Source organism: Suncus etruscus, chromosome 10, assembly GCF_024139225.1.
Source record: "Suncus etruscus isolate mSunEtr1 chromosome 10, mSunEtr1.pri.cur, whole genome shotgun sequence".
NCBI classification, from domain to species: Eukaryota; Metazoa; Chordata; class Mammalia; order Eulipotyphla; family Soricidae; genus Suncus; species Suncus etruscus.
In genome coordinates, this window is record NC_064857.1 from 84,014,039 (window position 1) to 84,040,515 (window position 26,477).

At 44.9% G+C, this 26,477-nt stretch overlaps 1 protein-coding gene across 1 annotated transcript in view; it reads right to left on the minus strand.

The window, feature by feature from the left end:
• The window catches only part of MGA (MAX dimerization protein MGA), a 91,790-nt gene extending 76,733 nt beyond the window's left edge, over window positions 1–15,057 (minus strand). Inside the window, exons 1-2 of the mRNA XM_049782134.1 lie at window positions 14,981–15,057; window positions 6,597–7,724 (exon numbers count right to left, since the gene is read on the minus strand). Of these exons, the coding sequence (XP_049638091.1) occupies window positions 6,597–7,657 (1,061 nt within the window). The 5' untranslated portion in view covers window positions 7,658–7,724; window positions 14,981–15,057. The remainder of the gene's footprint in view (window positions 1–6,596; window positions 7,725–14,980) is intronic.
• Window positions 15,058–26,477: the final 11,420 nt, after the last annotated feature.

The following is a 26,477-nucleotide window of genomic DNA, read 5'->3' on the forward strand; positions in this document are numbered from 1 at the left end:
CAGTGATGTGCAGTGATAGGGCATTTTTGCCTTGCTTATGGCTGAACAGAACAAACCTTGGTTGGATATGGTCCCCCAAGCCAGGAGGAATTTGTTTTTGTTTTGTTTTGTTTTGTGCCACACCTGGTGACACTCTGGCTCTGCGCTCAGAAATCGCTCCTGGCTTGGGGAGGACCATATGGAACACCAGGGGTGGAACCACAGTCCATCCTAGGTCAGCCGTGTACAAGGCAAAAATGCCCTATAGCTGTGCCACGGCAGGAGCAATTTCTGAATGCACAGTAGTAGCCTCTGCATGACTGGTGTGGCCCACCCCCCAAAAAAAGTTTGTAAAGGAGCTGGAGTGTTAACACAGCAGGTAAGGCACTTGCCTTGCAAACAGCCAGATCCCCAGCATTTCATATGGTCCAATGGGCCCATCAGGAATAAGTCCACTGAGTATGCTTCCCCCCCCCAAAAAAAATTGTAAATAAATACTAAGTAGTACTTAGTAGTAGGGGCCAGAGAGATAGCACAGAAGTAGGGTGTTTGCCTTGCACACAGCAGGTTTGAACAGAAGGTGGTTCGAATCCCAAGGTTCCATATGGTGTGTCCCCCACACCCCCACCCCATGCCTGCAGGAGTAATTTCTGAGTGCAGAGCCAGGAATAACCTGAGTGCTGCCAGGTGTAACCCCAAAACAAAACAAAAAAAGTAGTATTTAGTAGTAAGTACTAAGCAGATCTTGAACAAATGCCATGTGGTCCCAACTTAAGACTCCATGCGATTAGACAGTGACCATCGACCCCGAACCCTAGATCTCAGATACAGAACCGACACGGTTCTCTGTAACAGCTCCAGGAACCAAACACCCTCTGGGACATTCTTAATACTGCTCTGACACCAATATGTGCCAGTTTTAGTATGACATCCTGTCAATGAGGAAATGGCAACAAATTGGTCTAAGAGCAGGTTGTCTTATCTCAACACCTAATGATAAGACAAAATCAGAAGACACATCATCCTTTATCTGTGCAAAAGCCAAGATCGCATCCTGGGACCAATAAAAAAGACCCTACTATAGGCTTTGGCCTAGGATCTGTATAAAAACCAAAAATCTCTAATTCCAGAGGTCTGACTGAGACAACTGCAACTGAGCAGGTCTTCTAGAAACATAATGAAAGACTCTATCTTAGGCTTCGTCCTAGAATCAGTGCAAAAATCAAGACCACCAACTACAGAAGACTGATTAAAGTAAAAGTGATGGAACAAAACTTCTAGAACTGTAAAGAAAGACTCCATTCCTAGGCTCCATCCTTTGACCTGTGCAGATACCAAGATCACTGTCTACAGAGAACTGATTTTATCATCCACAACAGAACAGAAAACTTCCAGACATCACAAAAGAACCTAGGGGAGAGTAAAAGAGCATGTACAGAGCCTGTAGTTATACCCATGACAGTATACTTCAAGGGTGAAGAAACCCTGTATTCTTAGGCCAGGTGAATTCCATTTCTAATCTCCCCAATTTTTACTATGCCTATGCAAAAAAAAAAAAAATAGCATAAATTAAAAGTTTTTTTTGTTAATTGTTGTTGCTTTTTTTCTTTTTCTTTTCTTTGCGTATTTTTTCTCCCTTTGATTCTTCTTTATTTCGGGACCATGGTTAGTGTCTGGTTGTTGTCTTTATTGCTGTGGTGCACTTCAGGTTTTTTGTTTGTTTTTGTTTTGTCTTTTTGTATTATTTTTATGTTTTCCTTCCTTTTCCCTTTCTTTTCTTTTTTAAAATGATTTTTATAGTCTCTTAAGTCTCTAGAAGGACTCCTCCCCATTTTTTGCTTGTTTGAATTTTTGCCCCCCCCCTTTTTTCTTTTTCTTTTCTTTTCTTTTTTTTCTCTTCAAACAGAACCACATAACTTGAACCATCTTGTTCTGCCTCACAAATTGAGGGAGAAATAATGGATGGCACCAAGACCAAACAGTCATATGAACATCAAGTAGAAATAAAAAATGATCAGACTTAAAACACCAAATCCAAAGTCAACTACAATAGAATCGATACCCAATCAAGGGACCACTTATACTAGCAGCCCGGGGGGGGGGGGGGTAAAGGAGGGGTGATATGGGATGCATGCTGGGAACAGGGGTGGAGGGAGGACAACATTGGTGGTGGGAATGTTTCAATATACCGCTAAACGAAAATTGTCTGAATATTGCCACAAAACAAATTTTCCAACTCGATCCTGCACCAATCACTGCAAGGCTGCTCGGACAGCCTCTCTAACTCAGCCAATCCAAGCAGGCTTTTTATGCATGCCATTTAGACAATGTTCTGGACCCGAATCTACACTGTAAAAAGCATGTTCATATCGGCCAGAATCAGAGAGGAAGTCTATTACAGTATAACCTTTGAACCTTTGCTTGTTGTGATTGGCTCACTGGGGTACATACAGTTGCAGCACAGGAACATTCTGTCTGATACAGCGAATATAGGCCTAAACCTATGTTTTAACTGCAAAATTAGGGGGTCGTCTTATATGCCGGAAAATACGGTACCTAAAACACTACTGTGAATGATTTGTAATCCACTTTGGTCAAAATAAAAATTATTAATAAATAAAAAGAAAAGTAAAAATCAGCATAAAACAAAAACATTGAAAAAAATCAACAAAAGAAAGGAAGGATGATTTGGGGGAGGTAGATTATGACTGGAGGTATTCTGGGGGCCACACATAGCAATGTTCAGGGATTAATCCTGGCTCTGCACTAAGGAATTATTCCTGATGCTCAGGGGACCACATGCGATGCCAGGGATTGAATCCTGGGGTTGGCCACATGCAAGACAAGTGCCTTACTTACTGTACTATCTCTCCAGCCCCCAAAAGATCAATTTTTTTTTTGGTTTTTGGGTCACACCCGGCAGTGCTCTATTGCTCAGAAATTGCTCCTGGTAGGCTCAGGGGACCATATGAGATGTCGGGATTTGAACCGCCGACCTTCTGCATGCAAGGCAAACGCCTTACCTCCATGCTATCTCTCCGGCCCCCGAAAGATGATTTTTGTTTGTTTGTTTTGGAGGAGCCATAATCAGCAATGTTCAGGGCTTACTCTTAGCTCTAAACACAGTAATTACTCCTGGTTGTGCTCAGGAGGCCATATGAGATAAAGGGGATAAAACCAGGGCTGGATGTGTGCAAGGCAAATGCCCTACCCACTGTACTATCACTCTGGTCCCCCAAAAATTATATTTTGTGTTTAGTTTTGGGGTCACACTAGTGATACTCAGAGCTTACTCTGGCTCTGCACTCAGAAACAACTCCAAGCACTGCTCAGGCAACCATATGGTATGCCAGGGATCAAACCCCGGTTGGCTGCATGCAAGGCAAGTGCCCTCGCCTCCAGGCGATCGCTCCAGCCCCCGAAAACAGTATTTGTATAAGATCAGAACAATCTACTAGCCAGATCACATGAAAAATACAACAAATTATCATTTGTTAACAAACGATATACTATACTCTAGATCCAGCTTCCTAAAAAACCATTTTCTTGAAAAAGTACAAAATTCTTTCAGGAAACTACTGACAGCCACAGCTATTAAAGAAATATTATCAAAGGTAATATAGCATGTATAGCATGTACAGTATTAGCAGTATTGCCTGTGAGCTGACACAGGTTAGATATCCAGCATGCCATATCCCTTGAGTCCGACAGGAATAACACCTAAGCACAGAACCAACCCAAAAACTGGGAAGAAAGAAAAGGAGAGGAAAACTATCAATAACCACTAACCTCACAAAAAAGAAAACACCAAGTCTAGGATTCACTGGTGAACTTTTCCCAAACATGAAATAAAAGAGAGAAATTAAGTTAATTCCCTACAATCTGACATGAGGCAGAAGCAAGAGAAAATACTAACAAGCAACTTAATTCTATGAAGCCAGCACTGCCCTAATACCAAAACCAAGCAGTAATTAGACTAAAAGAAAACAGACCATTAACTCTCAAAAACAGTCACAGAAGTCCTCAATAATAGCATATTAAAAATTTAAAAAATCATAACCATGGACCAGTGAGATAGTACAATGGGTTGGGCACTTGCTTTGCACAAGGTTGACCTGAGTTCAATCCCCAGCATCTCATTAGGGTATTCAAGCCTGTCAGGAGTGATTCCTGGATGTAAAGCCAGGAGTAACCTCTGAGCATCACAAGCTGTGGCACCAAAACAAATAAATAATTATCATAATCATGATAATAAAATCATGACAGATGCAAGACTGGTTCAACATTTGAAAATGTTAAATTTAACAGACTTGATTAACATGCCACCTTATTAAACAGGGGAAAGATATGGGAAACTTTAAAATACTAGTGGATGGGGCTGGGGCGCCAGCAATATGTACCTTGTAAGTGGCTGACCCAGGTTGGAGCCCAAGCATCCATAAGGTCCCCCGAGCCTGCCAGGAGCGATTACTAAGTGCAGAGTCAGGAATATGCCCCCAAGTATTGCTGAGTATGGCCCAAAACCCAAAATCAAACAACAACAAAATGCCAGTGGTTGGCAGAGGTTGAGAGTAGGAAATAGACAGACACAGATTTTTGGGATTAATGAAAAACCTGTTTAGTATGCTGGTTATTAAGCATACTGTATTTGTCCACACCAATTGAATGCACAACACCAAGAGTAAACCTGAAGGTAAACTATGGGTTTTGGTTGATTATCATGTATTAAACTAAATTCATCAATTGTCATCTGTTTCACTTCAGTGGGAATATTTAAAATCTAGGGAAGCTAAGCATACATACATGAGGAATGTGTATATGAGAAATTTTTACCATCTCAATTTTGTTGTGAACCTACACTGCTCGAAACAATGTCTCTGATAACAGTTTTGTTTTGTTTTGTTTTGGTTTGGTTTGGTTTGGTTTTTGGGTCACACCGGCAGCGCTCAGGGGTTACTCCTGGCTCTAAGCTCAGAAAATCGCTCCTGGCAGGCTCGGGGGACCATATGGGATGCTGGGATTTGAACCAATGACCTTCTGCATGAAAGGCAAATGCCTTACCTCCATACTATCTCTCTGGCCCCTAATAAGTTTTTAAATAATACTATAATAGGGGTCAGAGCGGTGGAGCATGACAGACATGGACAGACTGCACTTCGATCCCCAGGCTTTCCCATATGGTCCCCCAAGCCAGGAGGAGTTTCTGAGCACATAGCCAGGAGTAACCCGAGTATCACCAGGTGCAGCCCCCAAAAACAAAAATTAAAAAATTATGACTTCTGTTGTTTTAATATTTAATATTTAAATAACCTTCATTAATAAACTGTCATTCATAAACTTTAACAATTTATGAATTAGGATGCCTATAGAGGGGCTGAAGAGATAGCATGGAGGTAGGGCGCTTGCCTTTCATGCAGAAGGACAGTGGTTCGAATCCTGGCATCCCAAATGGTACTCTGAGCCTGCCAGGAGTAATTTCTGAGCGCAGAGCCAAGAGTAACCCCTAGGCGATGCCGGGTGTGACCCAGAAACCAAAGATTAAAAAAAGGATGCCTATAGAGCAGTAAATTTGAAATATTAGATGTAAGAAAAATAACAAACCTCTTAACCTTTGTTTCAATTATTGGGAGACATCTTTTTTTCTTTCCCAATTAATCAAAAATTATGATCTATGTGTTTACCACAGCCTCTACAAGAAAATAAGAAGAGAGCAAAAGTGAGAGGGAGCAGGAGCCATAGCACAGCAGACAGGGTGTTTGCCCTGCTTGAGGCCAACCTGTGGTCCCTCAGCCTGCCAGGATTCCTAAAAGCAGAGCCAGAATACCTGGAGGGCAGTTGGGTGTGGGGGAGGGGAAACGAAGAGAGGAAGAGGGGGGAAGGTAGAGAGTGAAGAAAAAGGACTGCCAGAGAGGCAAACTGAGGAGTAGGCCATAGAGGAAGGTGGGAGAGGGGGGAGGGAAACTGGGCATACTGGTGGTGGGAAACGTTAGCAATTTGACTGCAACTCAACCATGAACAACTATGTATCTGACAGTGATTCAATTAAAGTATTTATTAAAAGTAAAACATCACGGGGGGGGGGGTCTGAGAGCACAGTGGTAGGGTGTTTGCCTTGCACACAGTAGACCCTGTCTTAATCTTCAGCATCCCATATGGTCCCCTATGCACCACCAGTAATAACCTGAGTGGGCCACACCTGGTGATGCTCAGGCTTTCCTCCAGGCTATGAACTCAGAAATTGATCCTGGCTCGGCGGACCATTTGGGACGCTGAGGGATCAAACTGTGGTCCATCCTGCGTCAGCAGCATGCAAGGCAAATACCCTACCACTGCGCCATCGCTCCAACCCAAATCAACCAATTTAATAATAATTTAAATAATTTAAATAAGCAAAAAATTCCTATTCTGAGACATCATTTAATTTGCTTACAATTCTGGACTCTGAAGCCATGTGATAATCACTGCCAAAAAAAAAATAAAAAATGAACTGTCACTTTACAGAATGTGATTAAGAAATATTTTATAGGTTTCTATTTATCAGTATGCAACAGTTCATGCCAACAATATGCCAAATCCAAAATCTTTATTTCAATCATGAAGAGGAAAATATTACATACCTTTCAGAAGCCGCTTGCTTCATTTGAGGAGCTTCAAGTGCTGAATCAACATCCATGAAACCAAGGAAATCTCGTTTACTATTAAGGGAAGTCTTTTCCAAACCCTTTCCTGATGATTCATGACCCCCCGATGAAGGATCCAAATCATTTAGTTGTATCTCTGACCCTTCACCTTCTATAAGACGTACACGTTGACCAGGAGAACTGGGAACACTATTCCCTTCTTGGTCAAAACTGTTCTTTTGCTTTCCATCTCTCTGGGGCTTACTATTTAGCCCATCATCCCGGAAACCCTTAGCAAATGGATTGTAATCTATTTTCAGCTGGGTAATCTGAATATTCTGATAAGCAGTTACCGCAAAGAATTCAGTCTGTGGAAAAGTGAAAGTATGCACACCAGGGCCATTTAACTGTATCACTTCAGTAGCCTTCTCTGCAGGCACCAAATGAAGCCTTGGCAGGTACCGATGCATAGAGTGCAAGATGATGTGGCCCTCCTGGTCCAGTGTATTATTAGTAAGCTTGAGTTTATAAAAAGATACCGGTTGATGCATCCAATAATGACCTGTGGAAGGTGACTCTGGATGAATAAAAACCCTGCCCAAAACATGGGGCTCAGCTTTCCCACTGGGTTCCCACCAGCGACCATTCCACTTATAACGATGATTATCCACAGGAGATATATCCATGACAAGAATATATTTCATATTTGAATCTAAGCCTGTTATCCAGTAACGACAATAAGGAAACATACGTCTTCCCTGCTTGGTCAGAATCATCTCTGTGCTTCGATGATAGAACTCATTCCACATACTATTGTTATCCAAGGTGACAGTGATTCCTCCCACAGTACAATCAGCTGGTAGGCATATTTTCCCTTTAGATTTTTCTGTTGACGACACACTGCCAGCCAAAGCACAAGCATCCCGATTAGTAACCAAAATTCCTTGATCAGTTTTGCCATTTCCTGGCGGTTTTAGGATGACAAAGAAGGTGGGTGTGGCTCCTGCCACTGTCCCACCATCTTGATTAGCCAATATAATTTGCTGTTTCTCCTCCATGATTCCAGTAGGAAAATCAGTAGTCAGATAACTATAGTCACCACATAGTCACAATGGCCTTTCCAGCCTAAAAATAACAAGACAAAAACTCTTAAGTAAATAATTAACAGAAATGAAATAATTATAATATTCTGAAATATATTCCTAGAATATTCCCTTTTTTTTTTGGATTTTGGGTTGGAAACCACAGCTGGCAGTGCTCAGGGGTTACTCCTGGCAGGCTCAGGATACCATCCGAGATGCTGGGGGTCAAATCCAGGTTGGCCACATGCTATCGCTCTGGCCCCAAGTATTCCTTTTTATAATCCCCTTGCAGTGCCAAGAATCAAAGACTGGGACTCAAACTGCAAGTGCTCTACCACAAAAAACTATACCCCCAGCACCTAAATTCTTTTTTGTTTTCCTGGTTTCAGTGCCACACCTAGCTGCACCTAGGGTTTACTCCTGCCTCTGTTCAGGGACCACTCCTGGTGGGGCTCAGGAGACCAAATGGAATGCAAAGGATGAACCCAGGGTAAGTCAGATAAGACAAGCACTGTACCCACTGCACTATTGCTCCACATACTCCCATCTGCACCTAAATTCTAAGACTTTGTGTCTATATTTCTCTGAATCAATGTAAGAACAATTCTTCTAGGAGCCAAGGGGGTTGGCACAAGCAGTAGGGTGTTTGCCTTATATGTGCTAACCTAGGGCAGACAGCTGTTTGATCCCCTGGCATCCCATATGGTCCCCCAAGCCAGGAATGATTTCTGAATGCATAGCCAAGAGTAATCCCTGAGCATCACCAGGTGTGGCACAAAAAGAAATTCTAATATTCTAATTCCTTCTAGTATTTAATTATTTTCTTAAAGTTTATTTTCTTCTTTTAGCTAAAATTTCTCAATCCTAGTCCACCAATTGACTATAAATACTATCATAATTTCATATTAAAACAAACTAGAGCATGTTCAATATAAAATAACTACACAAAGTACTAAAGTTTACAAAACTTTAAGATTTAGAAAGTTATTTTCATTTTAAAAAAATCAACATATGAATTAGAGGATTTCTTTTTTATTTTTTTTTTAGAGGATTTCTTTACATAGTAAACTGAGGGACTAGAGGGATAGTGCAATGAGCAGGACATTTGCCTTGCAAACAGCAATGACATTTTGATCCTGGGCCTCCTTATGGTCCCCAGAGCTCACCAGGATTAATCCCTAAGCATCACCAGGTATAAAAAAGCTAACAAAAACATAATAAACTGAGTTAAAATATTTCTTAGGGCTGTCATTAAACTGGAGCATATATTCTGAAGCAGGAGGCCTTGGCACATAGTCCCCACAACACTGCAGACAGACTGCCAAGCACAGAACACGAAGTAGCCATGAACACCACCAGGATGGCCAAAACAAAAAATATTATTTTTCCCCTTAAACTTTCATTTTACCACTGTACAAAATTAGCCCTTTATTACGGCACTGACATGGGGTTAATAAGTAAGCAAAATGCTAACTACCTTGGCTGGGGCATACGTTGAAAGAAATCATGATGGGGTCGGTGGGATGGCATGGAGGTAGGGAGGGCATTTGCCTTGCATGCAGGAGGACGGTGGTTCAAATCCCAGCATCCCACATAGTCCCCCAAGCCTGCCAGGAACTATTTCTGCGCGTAGAGCCAGAAATAACCCCTGAACACTTCCAGGTATGACCCAAAAAGCAAAAACAAAAACTAAATAAATAAAAAGAAAGAAATCATGATAAATCACTGGAACTTACTGAGAAATAGTTGTTTCCACAATTCAAACTGAAAAAAATTTCCAGATGAATAATTTAATCTCATCTCAAGGTCTCATGTAATTTTTTAATTTTTTTTTTTTTTTTTTGGTTTTTGGGCCACACCCTGTGACGCTCAGGGGTTACTCCTGGCTATGCGCTCAGAAGTTGCACCTGGCTTCTTGGGGGACCATATGGGACGCCGGGGGATCGAACCGCGGTCCGTCCTAGGCTAGCGCAGGCAAGGCAGGCACCTTACCTCCAGCGCCACCGCCCGGCCCCAATTTTTTAATTCTTAAAGAAATCCTGAAAAAAGTAGGGCACAAAACCTAGAAGCCATAAGACAGAAAAATATTGATAAATTCAACACTAAGCTTTTAGTCTGGGAACAATAAGTCAAGCAAAATCTAAAATCGAATGATTAATTGGAAAAAGGTATTTCAGGGGCCGGGCGGTGGCGCTGGAGGTAAGGTGCCTGCCTTGCCTGCGCTAGCCTAGGACGGACCGCGGTTCGATCCCCCGGTGTCCCATATGGTCCCCCAAGAAGCCAGGAGCAACTTCTGAGCGCATAGCCAGGAGTAACCCCTGAGCGGCACAGGGTGTGGCCCAAAAACCAAAAAAAAAAAAAAAAAAAAAAAAGGTATTTCAACTTTTATCAGATTTTCCTAGTAGAAAATGGGTTTACAAGTCAATATTACGAAAAGTTAAAGCAAAGAATAACTGAAAATGTGCATGACTCTGAATATAAAAAATGCAAATTAGGGGCCGGGCGGTGGCGCTGGAGCTAAGGTGCCTGCCTTGCCTGCGCACGGACCGCGGTTCGATCCCCCGGCGTCCCATATGGTCCCCCAAGAAGCCAGGAGCAACTTCTGAGCGCATAGCCAGGAGTAACCCCTGAGCGTCACAGGGTGTGGCCCAAAAACCAAAAAAAAAAAAAAAAAAAAAAAAAAAATGCAAATTAAAATCATTCAAAATATCACTTTATACTGATAGAATGGCAAAAATCAAATTTTGGCAGTGGTATAAGAAGGATACATATCAATCAGCAATCTAAGTTGAGTAAGAGAAATTGTCTAGGATATCAAACAACCTTAAAGTGCCAAAAGCACAAACACATATATCTTGGAAACAGTTCTATGTGCTCATGCACACAAATCTATGATAAACTACATGTATAAAATTAGTCTCTGAATTAAAAGTTTTTGTTTTAGTCTTAAGATTCATAATACCGGGCCCGGAGAGATAGCACAGCGGTGTTTGCCTTGCAAACAGCCGATCCAGGACCAAACGTGGTTGGTTCGAATCCCGGTGTCCCATATGGTCCCCAGTGCCTGCCAGGAGCTATTTCTGAGCAGACAGCCAGGAGTAACCCCTGAGCACCGCCGGGTGTGACCCAAAAACCAAAAAAAAAAAAAAAAAAAAAGATTCATAATACCAGGAAGGTGGTGCTAGAGGTAAGGTGTCTGCCTTGCAAGCGCTAGTGTAGGATGGACCGCGGTTCGATCCCCCACCATCCCATATGGTCCCCCCCCAAGCCAGGGGCGATTTCTGAACACATAGCCAGGAGTAACCCCTGAGCGTCAAACGGGTGTGGCCCAAAAACCAAAAAAAAAAAAAAGATTTATAATAATGTAAATGATAGGGTTGTGATACATTATTTTTTTTTTTTTTTTTTTTTTTTTTTTGGTTTTTGGGTCACACCTGGCAGTGCTCAGGGGTTATTCCTGGCTCCAGGCTCAGAAATTGCTCCTGGCAGGCACAGGGGACCATATGGGGCGCCGGGATTCGAACCGATGACCTCCTGCATGAAAGGCAAACGCCTTACCTCCATGCTATCTCTCCGGCCCCGTGATACATTATTTCATCAATTTCATCAATTTCCCTTTTTGTTGCCAATAAATGCAGTGTATGTCCACTATAATAATCTATCCCAAGTGGCAGTTAAATTTATAGTTTGTATCCTGGTAGTGGTTTTTTTTTTTTTTTGGTTTTTGGGTCACACTCAGCAGTGCTCAGGGATTACTCCTGGCTCTATGCTCAGAAATCACTCCTGGCAGGCATGGGGGACCATATGGGATGCCAGAATTCAAACCAATGACCTTCTGCATGAAAGGCAAACGCTTTACCTCCATGCTATTTCTCCGGCCCCCAATTTCCCTTTTTAACACCAAACTTGGAGGTGGGGGTTTTGTCAGGAGAAGACATTGCATAAAGAGATGCCTTGTATACACTCAACCCTGGTTCAATCCCTCATATCCCAAATCCTTTCAAATAGAAGTGGTCTCTAAACATAGAGCCAGGAGTAAACCCTAAGCATCACCAGGTGTAGGCCCTTCATCCTCCAGAGGAAAAAAAAAGTTAAACCCAAAGGTATATAGTAGACTCACAGAACATGCTTTGCATGCAAGCTGCCCAGGTCTGATCCCTAATGTCACAAGATCTCCCCATCATCAACCCACAAGTAGTGACTGAGCACCAGTATGTGGCCAAAAAAATTAATAAAATATTTAATATTAAATAAATATTTAATAATAAATATATTATAAGTATAATATACTTAATATATTATATATTTAATATGATATATAATAAATATTAAATAAAATAAACCTGGGGGCCGGGAAGGTGGCGCTAGAGATAAGGTGCCTGCCTTGCCTGCACTAGCCTTGGACGGACCACGGTTCGATCCCCCGGCGTCCCATATGGTCCCCCCAAGCCAGGGGCGATTTCTGAGCGCATAGCCAGGAGTAACCCCTGAGCGTCAAATGGGTGTGGCCCAAAAACCAAAAAAAAAAAATTTAAAAAAATAAAATAAAATAAAATAAACCTGAATAGTCGAATATCAGTAATGTACATAGCTATAAATGATATGTAAAAAATTATGGACTCATAAAAAATTTTAGACATTTCAATAGCAAAATGTTCAAAAACTGTGTATTATACTCAACTTCTTTATAAAACTTTTTCAGGACCAGAGCACAGTACAGCAAGTACTATACTGCCTTGCATGTGCCCAACCCGGGTTTGATCTCCAGTACCCCAAATAGGTCCCCAGAGCCTAACAGGAGGGAGCCCTAAGCGCAGAGCCAGGAGTAAGACCTGAGCACTGTCAGGTGTGGCCAAAATCAAAACAATTTTTTCAAAAGTGATAAAAGTAATATATACTAGCTAAATCCATTGAAATTCAGTGATTGAAAAACTACTCTGAAGGGGGCCGGGCGGTGGCGCTGGAGGTAAGGTGCCTGCCTTGCCTGCGCTAGCCTAGGACGGACCGCGGTTCGATCCCCCGGCATCCCATATGGTCCCCCAAGAAGCCAGGAGCAACTTCTGAGTGCATAGCCAGGAGTAACCCCTGAGCGTCACAGGGTGTGGCCCAAAAAAAAAAAAAAAGAAAAGAAAAACTACTCTGAAACTCTTAAGTTTTATTACCTGTAAGTATATAAACTATTCCAAAAAATAAAACTAGTTTATTTGAAGCTATAAATAAAATCACCACATATATTCTATAATTTAATTTATATGAAAAATTCAGTCTAGACAAATCTACACAGACAGGTAAGTAGATTAGGGCTATCAAGAAAGGAGAAAGGAAACTGAACATCTAACAGTTTGGTGTTTCTCTGGGGAATAATAGAAATATTCAGGAACACTGAAAGTTATATTCCTGAGGAGCCTGTAAAATAATTTTTATCTAAGTAACTTAAAAAGAAATCAAGTGTTAAATTCAGCTGAGCTGATGTTCTAATATCCTAAATATTCAACATGATATAAAGGTATATTACCTTTCAAGTAGCTTTAAACAGAAAACTAACATGCTACAGTAGTTCTTGGTAAATGGATCAAAAATTTTGATTAGGAGACTGGAGTGGGTATGTATTTGCCTTGGATATGGCTGACCTGGGTCTAATCCACAGTATCCCGTATGTGAGCGAGAACACAGAGCCAGTAGTAAGGACGGACTGAGCACCACTGGGTGTGGCCAAAAAACAAACAATAATAGTAATAGTGGGAGCTTTTTTGTTTGTTTGTTCTTTGAGTCAGATTAGGGGTGCTCAGAGATTACTCCTGGCTCTGCGCTCAAAATCGATCCTGGCAGGCTCAGGGACCACATGGGATGCCGGATTCATCCTGAGTCGGCTACATGCAAGGCAAACTCCCTATTGCTGTGCTATCTCTCTGGCACCAACAACAATAGTTTTGATTAATCAAATCCAGCCACTTATTAATGTTTCACATTTTAATTTAAGAAAACTAGTTTTGGGCCCGGAGAGATAGCACAGCAGTGTTTGCCTTGCAAGCAGCCGATCCAGGACCAAACGTGGTTGGTTCGAATCCCAGTGTCCCATATGGTCCCCTGTGCCTGCCAGGAGCTATTTCTGAGCAGACAGCCAGGAGTAACCCCTGAGCATCGCCAGGTGTGGCCCAAAAACCAAAAAAAAAAAAAAAGAAAAGAAAAGAAAAGAAAACTAGTTTTGGGGCCGGAGCGATAGCACAGTGGTAAGGCAATTGCCTTATAAGCTGCCAACACAGGAGGGACCTAGGTTCGATTCCTGGCATGCATATGGTCTTCCAAGGCCTGCAGGAGCAACTTCTGAGTGCAGAGCCAGGAATAACCCCTGAGCATTGCTGGATGTGACCCAAATACCAAAACAAAACCAAATAAAAAACCAACTAGTTATGGGGCTAGAGCAACAGTACAGTGGATAGGGTGCTTGCAGTTCAAGCCCTCAGCATCTCATATGGTCCCTCAGCACCACCAGGATCAAGTCTTGAGCACAGAGCCAACACCATGTGTGCCCCCAAAATAACAACAACAAAACCAAAAAAAAATTAATTTCATCTTTCACTGGAACTACTGACAAGCAGTATGCAGTATAAATTTTACCTATTCATACACAGTATCAGAAGTTGAGTTACATGACTTCCTTTCCCCAAAAGGATTCAAAATAAATTATGGACTAGCCTGAATCAAAGCTTCAAATTGTTTCCTACATAGAAAAGTGGACCTAAGACAGCTTATAGAGATGGAGCACATGCTTTGCATACAGGAGAGATCCTGGGTTTAGTTTAATCCCTGAGACTACATGGTTCACCTCTGCCAGCACCACTGGGAGTAGCCTTCCCCAGAGTACCACTTTGTATGGTCACTCCCAGAACAAAATAAAACCTACATTATAATACTAAAGCACTAATATCCAGAAAAGGGTATCCAGAAAGAAAGACTTTCTTCTCTGATTTGAATTTTATTTCTAATAGATCATATTTAGGGCGATTTTTCCCAAAAGGGGCCTGGGTCGAGAACTTTCCTTGCACATGGTCAACTATGTTGGATCCCCAAGCTCCCATACAGTCCCCCTAAACTCACCAGGCACGCGTTAGTGCTCCCTAAGTACAGAGCCAGAAGTAATCTATGAGTATTGGTTGTGCTTGTTGTGCCCCCTCCTCCAAATTACTGCTTTCCTAAAACCAACTTTAGGTAAATATTATCAGAGGTTGAATAAAAATAAAATAGGCTTAAAAGTCACAAACAAGGGGCTGTAGATAATACAGCAGGTAGGAAGCTTGCCTTGAACACAGCTGACCCGGATTCGATCCCCAGCACCCCATATGGTCCCGGAGTCCGCCAGGAACAATCCTTGAGCACCGCTGGATGTAGCCCAAAAACAAACAAAAAAGTTACAAATAAGTTCACTTTGTAAAACAGCAAAGTTTAGATAATTCACAGAAACTAATACCTCTACATTAACAACGCAAACTCAATCTTGTTTTTAGTTCATAAAGTTCAAAGTTCTGTTATAAATCAAGTATTTGTTTTTTTATCAATCAAGTCTTTTTGTGAATATACAAGACATTCTTTTATTTTTGTTTTCAGGTTGCAGATGTCCTACCCCCTTGTACCATCTCTCCAGCCCCAAAGCAAAGCGTTCTTACCAAGTGCTATATGGAGCGATAGCACAGCGGTAGTTTGCCTTGCACGTGGCCAACACAGGATGGACCCCAGTTCAAATCACTGCATCCCATTTAACAGATGCCAGAGTGATAGCACCGCGGTAGGCCATTTGCCTTGCATGCAGAAGGCCCAAGATGAACCCAGGTTAGATCCCCGGCACCCCAAGCCTGCCAGGAGCGAATTCTGAGAGCAGAACTAGGAGTAAACCCTGATAGCCACACGGTGTAGCCCAAAAACCAAAAAAAACATAAAATAAAAGATGACTAACAGTAGGTGTTTAGCTATCCCAAATCTATTAATATATTAAGTTTCACAATTTCTTTATATAGGGGCAAACACACCCACACCTACACTCAATGATTACTGGATTCAGCAGGTACTTAGTGAAGGTCACAGTGTCAGAGATGGAACCATTTTGGTGCCAGAATCTAAATGAGTCCTGTAGGTTTCAGAAATTCTTTCTCTTCCAAAAAAGAAATATAGGGTTGGTGCAGTAGTGCAAGGGGTAAGGCATCTGCCTTGCCTGAAAGACAGAGGTTCAATCCCCTGGCATCCCAAATGGTCCCCGGAGTCAGCCAGGAGCAATTTCTGAGCGCAGAGCCAGGAGTAGCCCCTTACCTTCACCGGGTGTGGTCAAAAAAAAAAAAAAAAAAAAAAAAAAAAACACTCTTTGGTTCTCAAAAGATCAATGCTAGGATTGGCTAGGTTGTGTTCTGGAGGTTCCCAGAGCCACAACCAGTGGAGTTTGGGGAGCCATGCCAGTACCAGAGACATAACGACATTCACATGCTAGGTAGATGCACTCTACTTGAGACAAATTTCACTTTAGGGAAGAGGGGAGTGGGATGAATATTTAGACCACAGTCACTAGTGCTCCAGAGTTACTTACAGGCATAGCACAGGGTCTCTTCCTGAATATTCAGCTCAGGGAACAAGGGATCAAACCTAGGCATTCCATTCAGTAGAATGAATGCACTTAGCATATTCTCTCTCCAGCTGTTTCAAGATTTCTTAACATTTTACATACAAGTAAAAATCTCAAGGCTAGAGGGATAGCATAGCGGTAGGGTGTTTGCTTTACACACCGCAGACCCAGAATGGACCTGAGATCAATCCCAGCATCCCATATGGTACCCCAAGCCTTCCAGGAGCAGTTTCTGAGCACAGAGCCAGGAGCAGCCCCAGAGTGCTACCAGGTGTGCCCCCAAAAAAATACAATGTAAAATCGTGATTCATTAAAAAAAAATTTTTTTTTAATTTAAACAAAGAAATTTTATACAAATACCAGAGAGATTGTATAGTACTGGGAAATTAAGGCACATGTCCTTAGGTATGGGAACACTGATTTGATATCCAAACATCCTAAGGATGCATATAATATCCAGCATAGCAGGAAATTCTTCAGGATAAGCACCTTGGGTTCTTGGGCCTTGACCCTCAAACTTCTAAATATATTTTTTATAAATTTCCCTTTAAACAAAATTGGTGCAAAAAAAATCAAACTGCCTATTTAAATTCTATACACAGGTAACTAATCACTTTTAATTAAAAATGTGTATAAAAAATAACTTTTTTTTTTTTTTTTTTTTTTTTTTTGGTTTTTGGTTTTTGGGTCACACCCGGCAGTGCTCAGGGGTTATTCCTGGCTGTGTGCTCAGAAATAGCTCCTGGCAGGCACAGGGAACCTTATGGGACACCGGGATTCGAACCAACCACCTTTGGTCCTGGATCGGCCGCTTGCAAGGCAAACACCGCTGTGCTATCTCTCCGGGCCCAAAAAATAACTTCTTGATCTTAAGGTTTGTGCAAGTTTTTTTCATTTTCAGTGTGCAAGTTCTTTAGGGGAAAAAAAAGAATCAGTCAAATTATTCCAAGTCAAAATGTATAAAACCAAAGCACTAATTTATAACCAAAACAGTCTGTATCTTGAACTATACAATTTCGGGCCGGAAAGATAGTACACCAGTAACACAGAAAGGACCCAGGTTCGATTTCTGAGCAAAGAGTCAGAAGTAACCAACCCCTGAGCGCTGCCGGGTGTGACCTAAAAATAAACTAAACTATACAATATTACTCATTTCAAAAAAATAAATCTAATTCATCAAATATCTTTCAGTAGATTTTGCTTAAAGTCGCTATCTGTATTTTTCAGATATTCTACTAGATTTTTTAATCACAGGCTAATTCAGCACAATAAACTATTTCACATACAAAATATACTCTAAAATCTAAGCACTTTCTCACAGGACAACTTTAACCAACTGGATTTATCAAAGTACTGGGGGAAGGGGGCTGAAACGGTAGCACAAGTGGCAAGATCGACCTCAATTGGATCCCCCAGCGTCCCATATGGTCCCCCAAACCAGGAGTGATTTCTGAGTGCATAGCCAGGAGTAACCCCTGAGCATCACCGGGTGTGGGCCAAAAACCAAAAAAAATACTCAGAGGGGTCGGAGAGATAGCACGGAGGTAGGGCGTTTGCCTTGCATCCAGAAGGACGGTGGTTCAAATCCCAGCATCCCATATGGTCCCGCAAGCCTGCCAGGAGCGATTTCTGAGCGTAGAGCCAGGAGTAACCCCTGAGCACTGCCGGGTGTGAACCAAAAAATAAACCAAAAATAAATAAATAAAATAAAATAAATACTCGGGGAGGCTGGAGCAATATATCACAGGGAGACCATTTACCTTGAATGTAGTGGACCTGGGTTTGATCCCCAACATCCCAAACATCCCCTCACAGCACTGCCAGGATAACACCTGGAATAACCCCTGAACAATGCCAGGTGTGGCTCAAAAACAAAAAATAAAAATAAAACAAAGTATTTTTAAAGAAATTAAATATTTTTATTTATCAAAATTCTAAAAATTGGGGCTGGAGAGATAGCATGGAGGTAAAGCGTTTGCCTTTCATGCAAGAGGTCATCGGTTCGAATCCCAGCATCCCATATGGTCCCCTGTGCCTGCCAGGAGCAATTTCTGAGCATGGAGCCAGGAGTAACCCCTGAGCACTGCCGGGTGTGACCCAAAAACCACAAAAAAAAAAAAAAAAAAAAAAATTCTAAAAATTACTCAGTTCATGACAAGCTTTTAAGATAGACCAAGTCTTAGTACATATGATACTGAGAATCTCAGTTTTTCAATAAGACACTTGTTTACATAAAATAACTACAACAGGGCCCGGAGAGATAGCACAGAGGTGTTTGCCTTGCAAGCAGCCGATCCAGGACCAAAGGTGGTTGGTTCGAATCCCGGTGTCCCATATGGTCCCCCGTGCCTGCCAGGAGCTATTTCTGAGCAGACAGCCAGGAGTAACCCCTGAGCGCAGCCGGGTGTGACCCAAAAACCAAAAAAAAAAAAAAAAAAAAAAAACTACAACAAATGTACAATCTACATAAATACACAACAAAGAATGAATGTTTAATTGTGTATGAAAAATACTCTAGGACTAGGAAGATGGCTCAAAGGCTGACGTTAATGCTTTGTATATAGGAGCCTGAAGTTCCATGCCCCAACACTACTACATGTCCCCCTCAAATCACCACTGAATGTGCCTCCCAATTAAGAAAGCAAAAAAACAAACAAACAAACAAAAAAACCTTTAACATTCTGGAAGTCACATTATAAGACATATATGTGTCATATATAAACATCTATGTGTACAGAAACGCAAATACACCCAACACAAGGTTTTCACCAAGAATGTTTTCAGGTAACTAAAGTTCTATCAGTAACTTGTTAAATTTTAGCGTCCCTGTATAAATGTCTTCTTCACAGGTGACCTACTTGGAAAATGTTTAACTTACTCAGGTAATGACCATCATATAAGTTACAAAATACACCAGTTTTCTGTAACTGAACAGTTACCTAATTCAATGACTTGTACTTAGTCCTGGGCTGTGTACCCTGTCCCCCCTCAACACCCCTCCAAAAGCAGAATTCTAAATCATTGCTTGGCAAACACAAAGTGTTCAAAATGTGGTTAATCCACTTCAAATATCTTAAAGCTCGCTAAGATTAATTACAACCCAGCTGGAGAGATAGGAGTTTAGGTGCTTGCCACCCATGCAGTCAGGCCAGGTTCTCACCCCAGAACCCCATCCCATATGGTCACCAGAACACTGCCAGATATTACTCTGAGCAAACAGGAATAAAACAGACAGCAGTGCATGGTCCAATCCATCCTCTTAATTAAATGCACAGATTACTTGGACAGGGATGTAGTTCGGCGGTCAGAGTTGCATGTATGAGGTTCTGAGTTCCAACACTTCCATCGAAAAAAATCATCATCGTCTTTCTGTTTTGTAGGCATCAAGACTTAAGTTTCCACCTTAAATTCAGGGTCCAGAGCGATGGCACAATGGGTAGGGCGTTTACCTTGCACAAGGCAGAACTGGGTTCTATTTCCCGTCACCCCGTCTCCCCCAGTCTACCAGAAAGAATTTCTAAGCACAGAGCGGGAAATCAACCCTTGAGCGCTGCCAGGCACGGCCCCCAAACCCAAAGTAATATCTACACATTTTAAAAAAAGAATTTGCATGTAGATGCAATATCTAAGAAAATGATACCCAACTATAGCGACAGACAGCTGCCTATTCAACTGTAAGCCCTCCGGTTAATATCAACAAAAGGACCGATTTAACTCAGACCTAAGAGCCTTAGCATTTACAGCACCACCACCTGGAGCCTCCGAGCTGAATGTAGCCGAGGATTACCTGCAACGCTCTGGGCTTCAGGCCCATAACTGGGCCTGGGTACCAAGCGTCTCAACACACTTTCCTCATCACACTTCCTTCCAGTCGCGCCCTCCAGTCCCTCGCAGTTACAGAAGCACGACGCGGCGTCAAGACCCAACCGCTCACTAACTTTAAAGGGAGGAACGAACGGGCGGGCGGGTCTTAAGCGGCTCCTCTGCCGGGAAAGGGGCAGGGGCAGGGGCAGGCAGGCGGGTTGGGCTGGGCGCTCGCGAGGGCCGCTGCTCGCGCCAGCCTCCAGCCGCGCACGTGTTCTCGGGCACTTAGATAACAAGGTTGGAGGAGCGAGCTTCAGCTTCGTTCGGGGTCCTGGGGAAACGGGGGGGAGGGGCAGAGCGCCGCGGGCGTGCTCTTCCGGGGAAGCCGAGGCCCGAGCGTCGCGTCACGTGCCGCCCGGAAGCCCACCCCCGGCCCCGCGGGACCCGGCTTCGGCTTCGTTGCCCCGGAGACCTTCGAGCCCCGCCCCGCCCGGCCCGGCCTTCGCGCGAGGGCAGCGTCGAGCCCCGAGGGGCCGGCGGTCGGGGCCCGGAGTGCGCTCGCCCACGTGCCCGGCCTCACGCGCGAGAAGGGTCCGAGGCCGGGCTCGTGCCTGCCCGCAGCCTCCCGGGCGCCCCTCGGCTCCCCGCAGCCACGGGCCGAGTCCCCGAAGCGAAGCGGGAGCCCCTCGGAGGGAGGGAGCCGCGGCGCCCGCTGCCCCACCTGTGCGCACTCGGGGCCGTCGGCCTTTTGTTCCCGAGCCCCGCTCGCGGCCTCGCCGGCTGCCCGGCCCTCGGCCCTCGATGGAAGGCGCGGCGCCGCTGGGGCCCGAACGGGAAGAAGCGCCGGCGTCCGCGTCCGAGGAGGAGCGCGGCCCGCCCGCCGCCCTCGGCCCAGGCCCGTCGCCCGCGCCGCTGGCGTCGTCACGCGGCGCGGCCCGGCCCGGGCCATGTGGCGCGGCCCCCACGCACACGCACACGCACGGCGCTTCGCCACGGCGCTTCCCGCCGCCGCCTCGTGGCGCGCGGCCCGCCCGGCGTCGATGCTCCCTGCGCGCGGGCGCCCCAGAACCCGCAGGTCCCGCAGGCCCCGAAGGCCGGGGCGCGGCGTGCGAAGCCCGAAGACCGCCGCGCCCGGCGCGTCGAACTCGCGGCAAAGTCGCGCGGGCGGCCCGGGCGCGGCGCCCAGCTCCCCTCCCTTCCCCTCCCCTCCCCGGCCCGAGCGGAGCGTTACCTGCGGGGCGTGTCCGGGACGCGGCCTCCCGAACTCCGGCGCGAGACGTCCCGCGGGGGCGGAGGGCGGGCGGGCGGGCGGTCCCGTAGGGTCGTGCGGCGCGATTCCGCCCGGCGGAGGGGCTGCGCGCGCACCCGCCACCCGGTGCCCACGTCACCGCGCACGCGCCCCGGCTCGCTCGCGCCCCGACCCGCCGCGCAGGCGCAGGCGCAGACCGGGCGAGGCCAGGCAGGCGAGAGGAGAGCGGAGCACAGCGGCCCCGCCCGCCCGCTCGCCGCGCCCCGCCCCCGCGCCCGCGCCCGAAGCCCCGCGGCCCGAGCCAGGCGCCTCGAGACCCCGCCGACCCTCTCCCGGCCTCGCGCGCGGACAGCGGCCCGAGTCCCCGGAAGGCAGGAGGACGAAGGACGCGGCCGGAAAGAGGCGCCCGAGGGCCCGGGCCTCGCGCTTCGGACGACGCCTTCGCGACGGCCGCCCCGCCGTGGCCCGCGGCGTCCTCCCCGGCGCCGTCCCGTCCCCGGAGCCGCCGCCCCGCCCCGCCCCCGCGGCCCCGCCCCACCCACACCCGCCGGGCCGCCGCCGAGCCCCGGGCCCAGAAGGCCACAGCGCAGCAGCTGGGCCGGCGCGGGCCTCGCGGATCGCCACGCCGGAGAAGGCTCGCCAGCCTGGGCGGGGGTTGGAAAGCAAGACGACGACGATCACGCCGAGAGGCCGGCACACACCCGAGTTGTGTATGATGGCCTCCATGCTCCCAGTCTGCTCGACTTGGGACCGTCGAACATTTACTGCGCCGGGCTCAACCAAGCGTCAAAAATTCTTCCCTCCATACCCCTCACCAGCCTTTTATTCATCCTTCTGTGCTGCTAACTCTACAGTAGAAGACAGAAGAGACGCAATGAAAGTTGGTGGTGAGAGCAGAAACTCGAGGATTTCTCCATCTTCCAAACTTTGCTCTTTCACGAAGAATTACTTAGTAAGAATTGAGAAACTACTCCGTGTTGTGTTAAGTGACAGTACTAAACGCTGAAAGAGAATGAGGTTTAAAGAAAGGAGCCTCGAGACTTATCCAAAAGAGTGCTCTAAGCTGGGTTCGATGAGAAACTTTCTCTAAATGCTGTTCTTCCTAAAAGGAAATCCCTTACCAGGAAAGACATTGCTGGAATTAGTGTTATTGGAAAACCTGGCCAAAACTTGTAAAGGCTTCGGAAGTTACATTGAAACTCCTTTCTGGCACTATCCAACAAGATACAACAAATGACTAATACCCCAAATCCTAGGCAAACTGAAATTTAACTTTCTTTGACACCTTTCTACTCTAAGCCCAGAATTTGCCCTGCAATCTGCTTGCTTGCTCAGAATCTCCCATCTCCTCCAAGAATGCCTTCCTCTCAAAGGTAAGTTTTCATCGTATAAAATTTCCTCTATGGCTGAGTAGTGGCTCAGTGGCGAAATGCACTCGCCTTGCAAGCAGGAAGCACGAAGTCTAAAATACTCTTTACACCAAACTGAGGGACAATGGAGCGGTATGCCTTCCTCTAAGCACGATCACCAGGTATGCGTGAGCACTGCAGCCACACATGCCATCCCTGAGAGAATGCAACAATGAAATGAGTGTTAACCCAGTAGCACTACAACAGCTAACGTGTGTGACCAGCCTTTAAGCACCACAACCACATGTGAGACCCCTAGTGATAACAATTTCCACAACAAAAAGAAAGGAGGAAAAAAACTTAAATTTAATTTTTAAATTTTAATTCTCTTGAAACAAAAGTAAATATTATACTGACTTAGCATTTGATCCTAAGGCATGAATTAACTGATGATTGGCTAATACCCATGAGTACAGATAGATGCATCCTCAAAGAGACAAGTTAATGGAAATGAGGGCTCTAATTGGGAATCTGTGAGGACATCTTGGTGATTTGAGATTTTCTTTTGCTAATCCCTACTAAAACTGGTCAAATATTATGAAGTGTTAAACTTAAAATACCACCAAACTCCTAGATCTGTTTCTAAATTTTTAGACAACACGGTTTACAATTCTGTTAATTACAGAGTTTTGTGCATAACAGAATCCAGTTCCATACCCTAAGATTTACTCATAATATTTCAAAGTGACATCGATCTAATTTTAAAGGGCTTGCATGTACTATCAAAACTCTGAAACTTGTAAATGTTTTTTTCTTTAGAGGGAGTATTGAGCCACATCCAGCAGTGCTTAGGGTCTACTACTGGTTTTGTGCTTTTAGGGGTCTCCTGATGGTGCTCAGAGCATGTGAACACCATCACTTTACCCGCTGTGCTGTTGCTCTGGTCCCTAACCTCTTAAATGGTTATATTCAATTTTCAATTCTCAAACTACTGTCTTTGCCTGTATTCTTTGGTTATTTAAGAACTTCATACTTGGGACTGGAGTGATAGACAGTACTGTGAGTAGGGCACTTGCCTTGAATGCAGGCAATCTGAGCTCAGTCCCTGGCATCCCATATGGTCTTCAAGCTCACCAGGAATGATTCCTGAGTACAGAGCCAGAAAGTAACCCCTGAGCACAGCCAGCTGTGGCCCAAAAAGACCAAAAAAAAAAAAAAAAGAACTTCATATTTTAAGCACCAGAAAAAAACTCAAAGGGCTAGAGCATATGTAGATCCTAAGTGATCCCCAGTATCTTATGGCTCCCTAAGCACCACTAGGTATAGGCCTAAGGTTGTCCCGAACCACCAGGCACGAGCAGCACCATATCATCAACCCAAGTACCCAACAGTCAGATCTACACAATCCTGCCTGGACACTGCAGGAGCCCCTAAAAATGTTATTTTAAAAGGCTGGAGAGAGGGGCCGGGCGGTGGCGCTCGAGGTAAGGTGCCTGCCTTACCTGCGCTAGCCTAGGAGACGGACCGCGGTTCGATCCCCCGGCATCCCATATGGTCCCCCAAGCCAGGAGCGACTTCTGAGCGCATAGCCAGGAGTAACCCCTGAGCGTCACCGGGTGTGGCCCAAAAACCAAAAAAAAAAAAAAAAAAAAAAGGCTGGAGAGATTGCACAGTGGTAGGGTGTGTGCCTTGCATATGGCCAACCGAGGTTCAATCCACAGCATCCCATATGGTCCACTGAACCTGCCAAGAGAGATTTCTGAGCACAGAGACAGGAGTAACTCCTGAGTGCTGCAGCTGGGTTTCCCCCCCCCCAAAAAAAAAAAAGCAAAAATAAAATAAAAGGCTGGAGAAATAGTATAATGGTTAATATGCTAATTACACCAAGAGTGAACCCTGATTATAGAACTGGGAGTAAAAAATGAGCATTAGGGGCTGGGAAGGTGGCGCTAGAGGTAAGGTGTCTGCCTTACAAGCGCTAGCCAAGGAACGGACTGCGGTTCGATCCCCCGGCGTCCCATATGGTCCCCCCAAGCCAGGGGCGATTTCTGAGCACATAGCCAGGAGTAACCCCTGAGCGTCAAACGGGTGTGGCCCAAAAACCAAAAAAAAAAAAAATGAGCATTAAAGAGTGTGTCATTCCCTTCCCTCCAAAAAAGGGCCTCCAGATATATATTTTTTAGATTTTAGGCCACACCCAGCAATGCTCAGGGAGTATTCCTGGCAAGCGTGGGTGACCATATGAGATGCCAGGGAACAAACTCAGGTCAGGTATCCTATGCACTGTACTATCTCTCCTGTCCTTATAATCTAGTTTTGTTGTTTTTGTTTGTATATTTCTCCAGTCCCTAACCTTTTTTATTTTTTTGGTTTTTGGGTCGCACCTGGCAGCACTCAGTTACTCCTGGCTCTATGCTCAGAAATCGCTCCTGGCAGGCTCAGGGGACCATATGGGATGCGGGGATTCGAACCACTGACCTTCTGCATGCAAGGCAAACGCCTTACCTCCATGCTATCTCTCCGGCCCCTTTAACAAATATTTGAGTCTTTTCAAATATATTAAAGAAAGAGAGAGGACTGGTACTTCCATGCTGTTAAGAAAAATTTATAAGTCTTAAGTCAGCTCTCACTTTATCAGTTTTGATTTCTCAAATGACTACAAGAGAAAATGCCCTAACTCTTCAAAAAAGATCATCAAATACAAAAAATTCCTGTGCTGTGTTCTGTTGACAAGATCTTTTTAAATTATTGTTGTCATATCTGGGTGCTATGTCCTGGTGCCACACCCAATGATCCTGGGCTGGGGGGGGGGGGGGAAGGGTCAAGGGAATCAGGTGGTGCCAAAGAGCAAACCCAGGGCCTCAGGTAAGCACATGATCCCAGTATAATGAGTACTGATTTTCACTTTAGGCAGATATAAACTTTCTGGAGACAGATGGCAGTAATGCACAACAATATGATGTAGTGCAACTGAGCTGTATAATGGCTGGATTTTATTTCATACACAAGAAAAAGTGGTGGTAGTTGGGGCCAGGCGGTGGCGCTAAAGGTAAGGTGCCTGCCTTGCCCGCGCTAGCCTTGGACGGACCGCGGTTCGATCCCCGGTGTCCCATATGGTCCCCCAAGCCAGGAGCAACTTCTGAGCACATAGCCAGGAGTAACCCCTGAGCGTTACCGGGTGTGGCCCAAAAACCAAAAAAAGTGGTGGTAGCATTCTTGAAGAAAAAGCATAGGTAAACTTTAGGTAGAAATGTTTAAATATGATACCAACCACACTGAAATGAGAACTGATGAGAATATTTCTTTTACCTGTTTGCTGTGTGAGAGGGTAAAAGGAGCAATATTCCCATAAAACCCTAAGGAAGATTTACAACAAATAGTGCCTGAAGAATTGAAACATTTGAAATCAGGGAACTAAGCAATGGCACTCTAAAAAAATAAAAAATAAAAGTTTAAATATAACTTTATGGTATCAAGGAGATATCTCAAAGCCTGAAAACATGCTTTGCACACAAGGTTCCTGGGTTCAATCCTTAGTCCCTAAAGTTAAAAATAGCTCTACTGGGGCCGGGCGATGGCGCTGGAGGTAAGGTGCCTGCCTTACCTGCGCTAGCCTAGGAGACGGACCGCGGTTCGATCCCCCGGCGTCCCATATGGTCCCCCAAGCCAGGAGCGACTTCTGAGCGCATAGCCAGGAGTAACCCCTGAGCGTCACCGGGTGTGGCCCAAAAACCAAAAAAAAAAAAAAAAAAAAATAGCTCTACTAAATAATGTATGCAAGGGCTT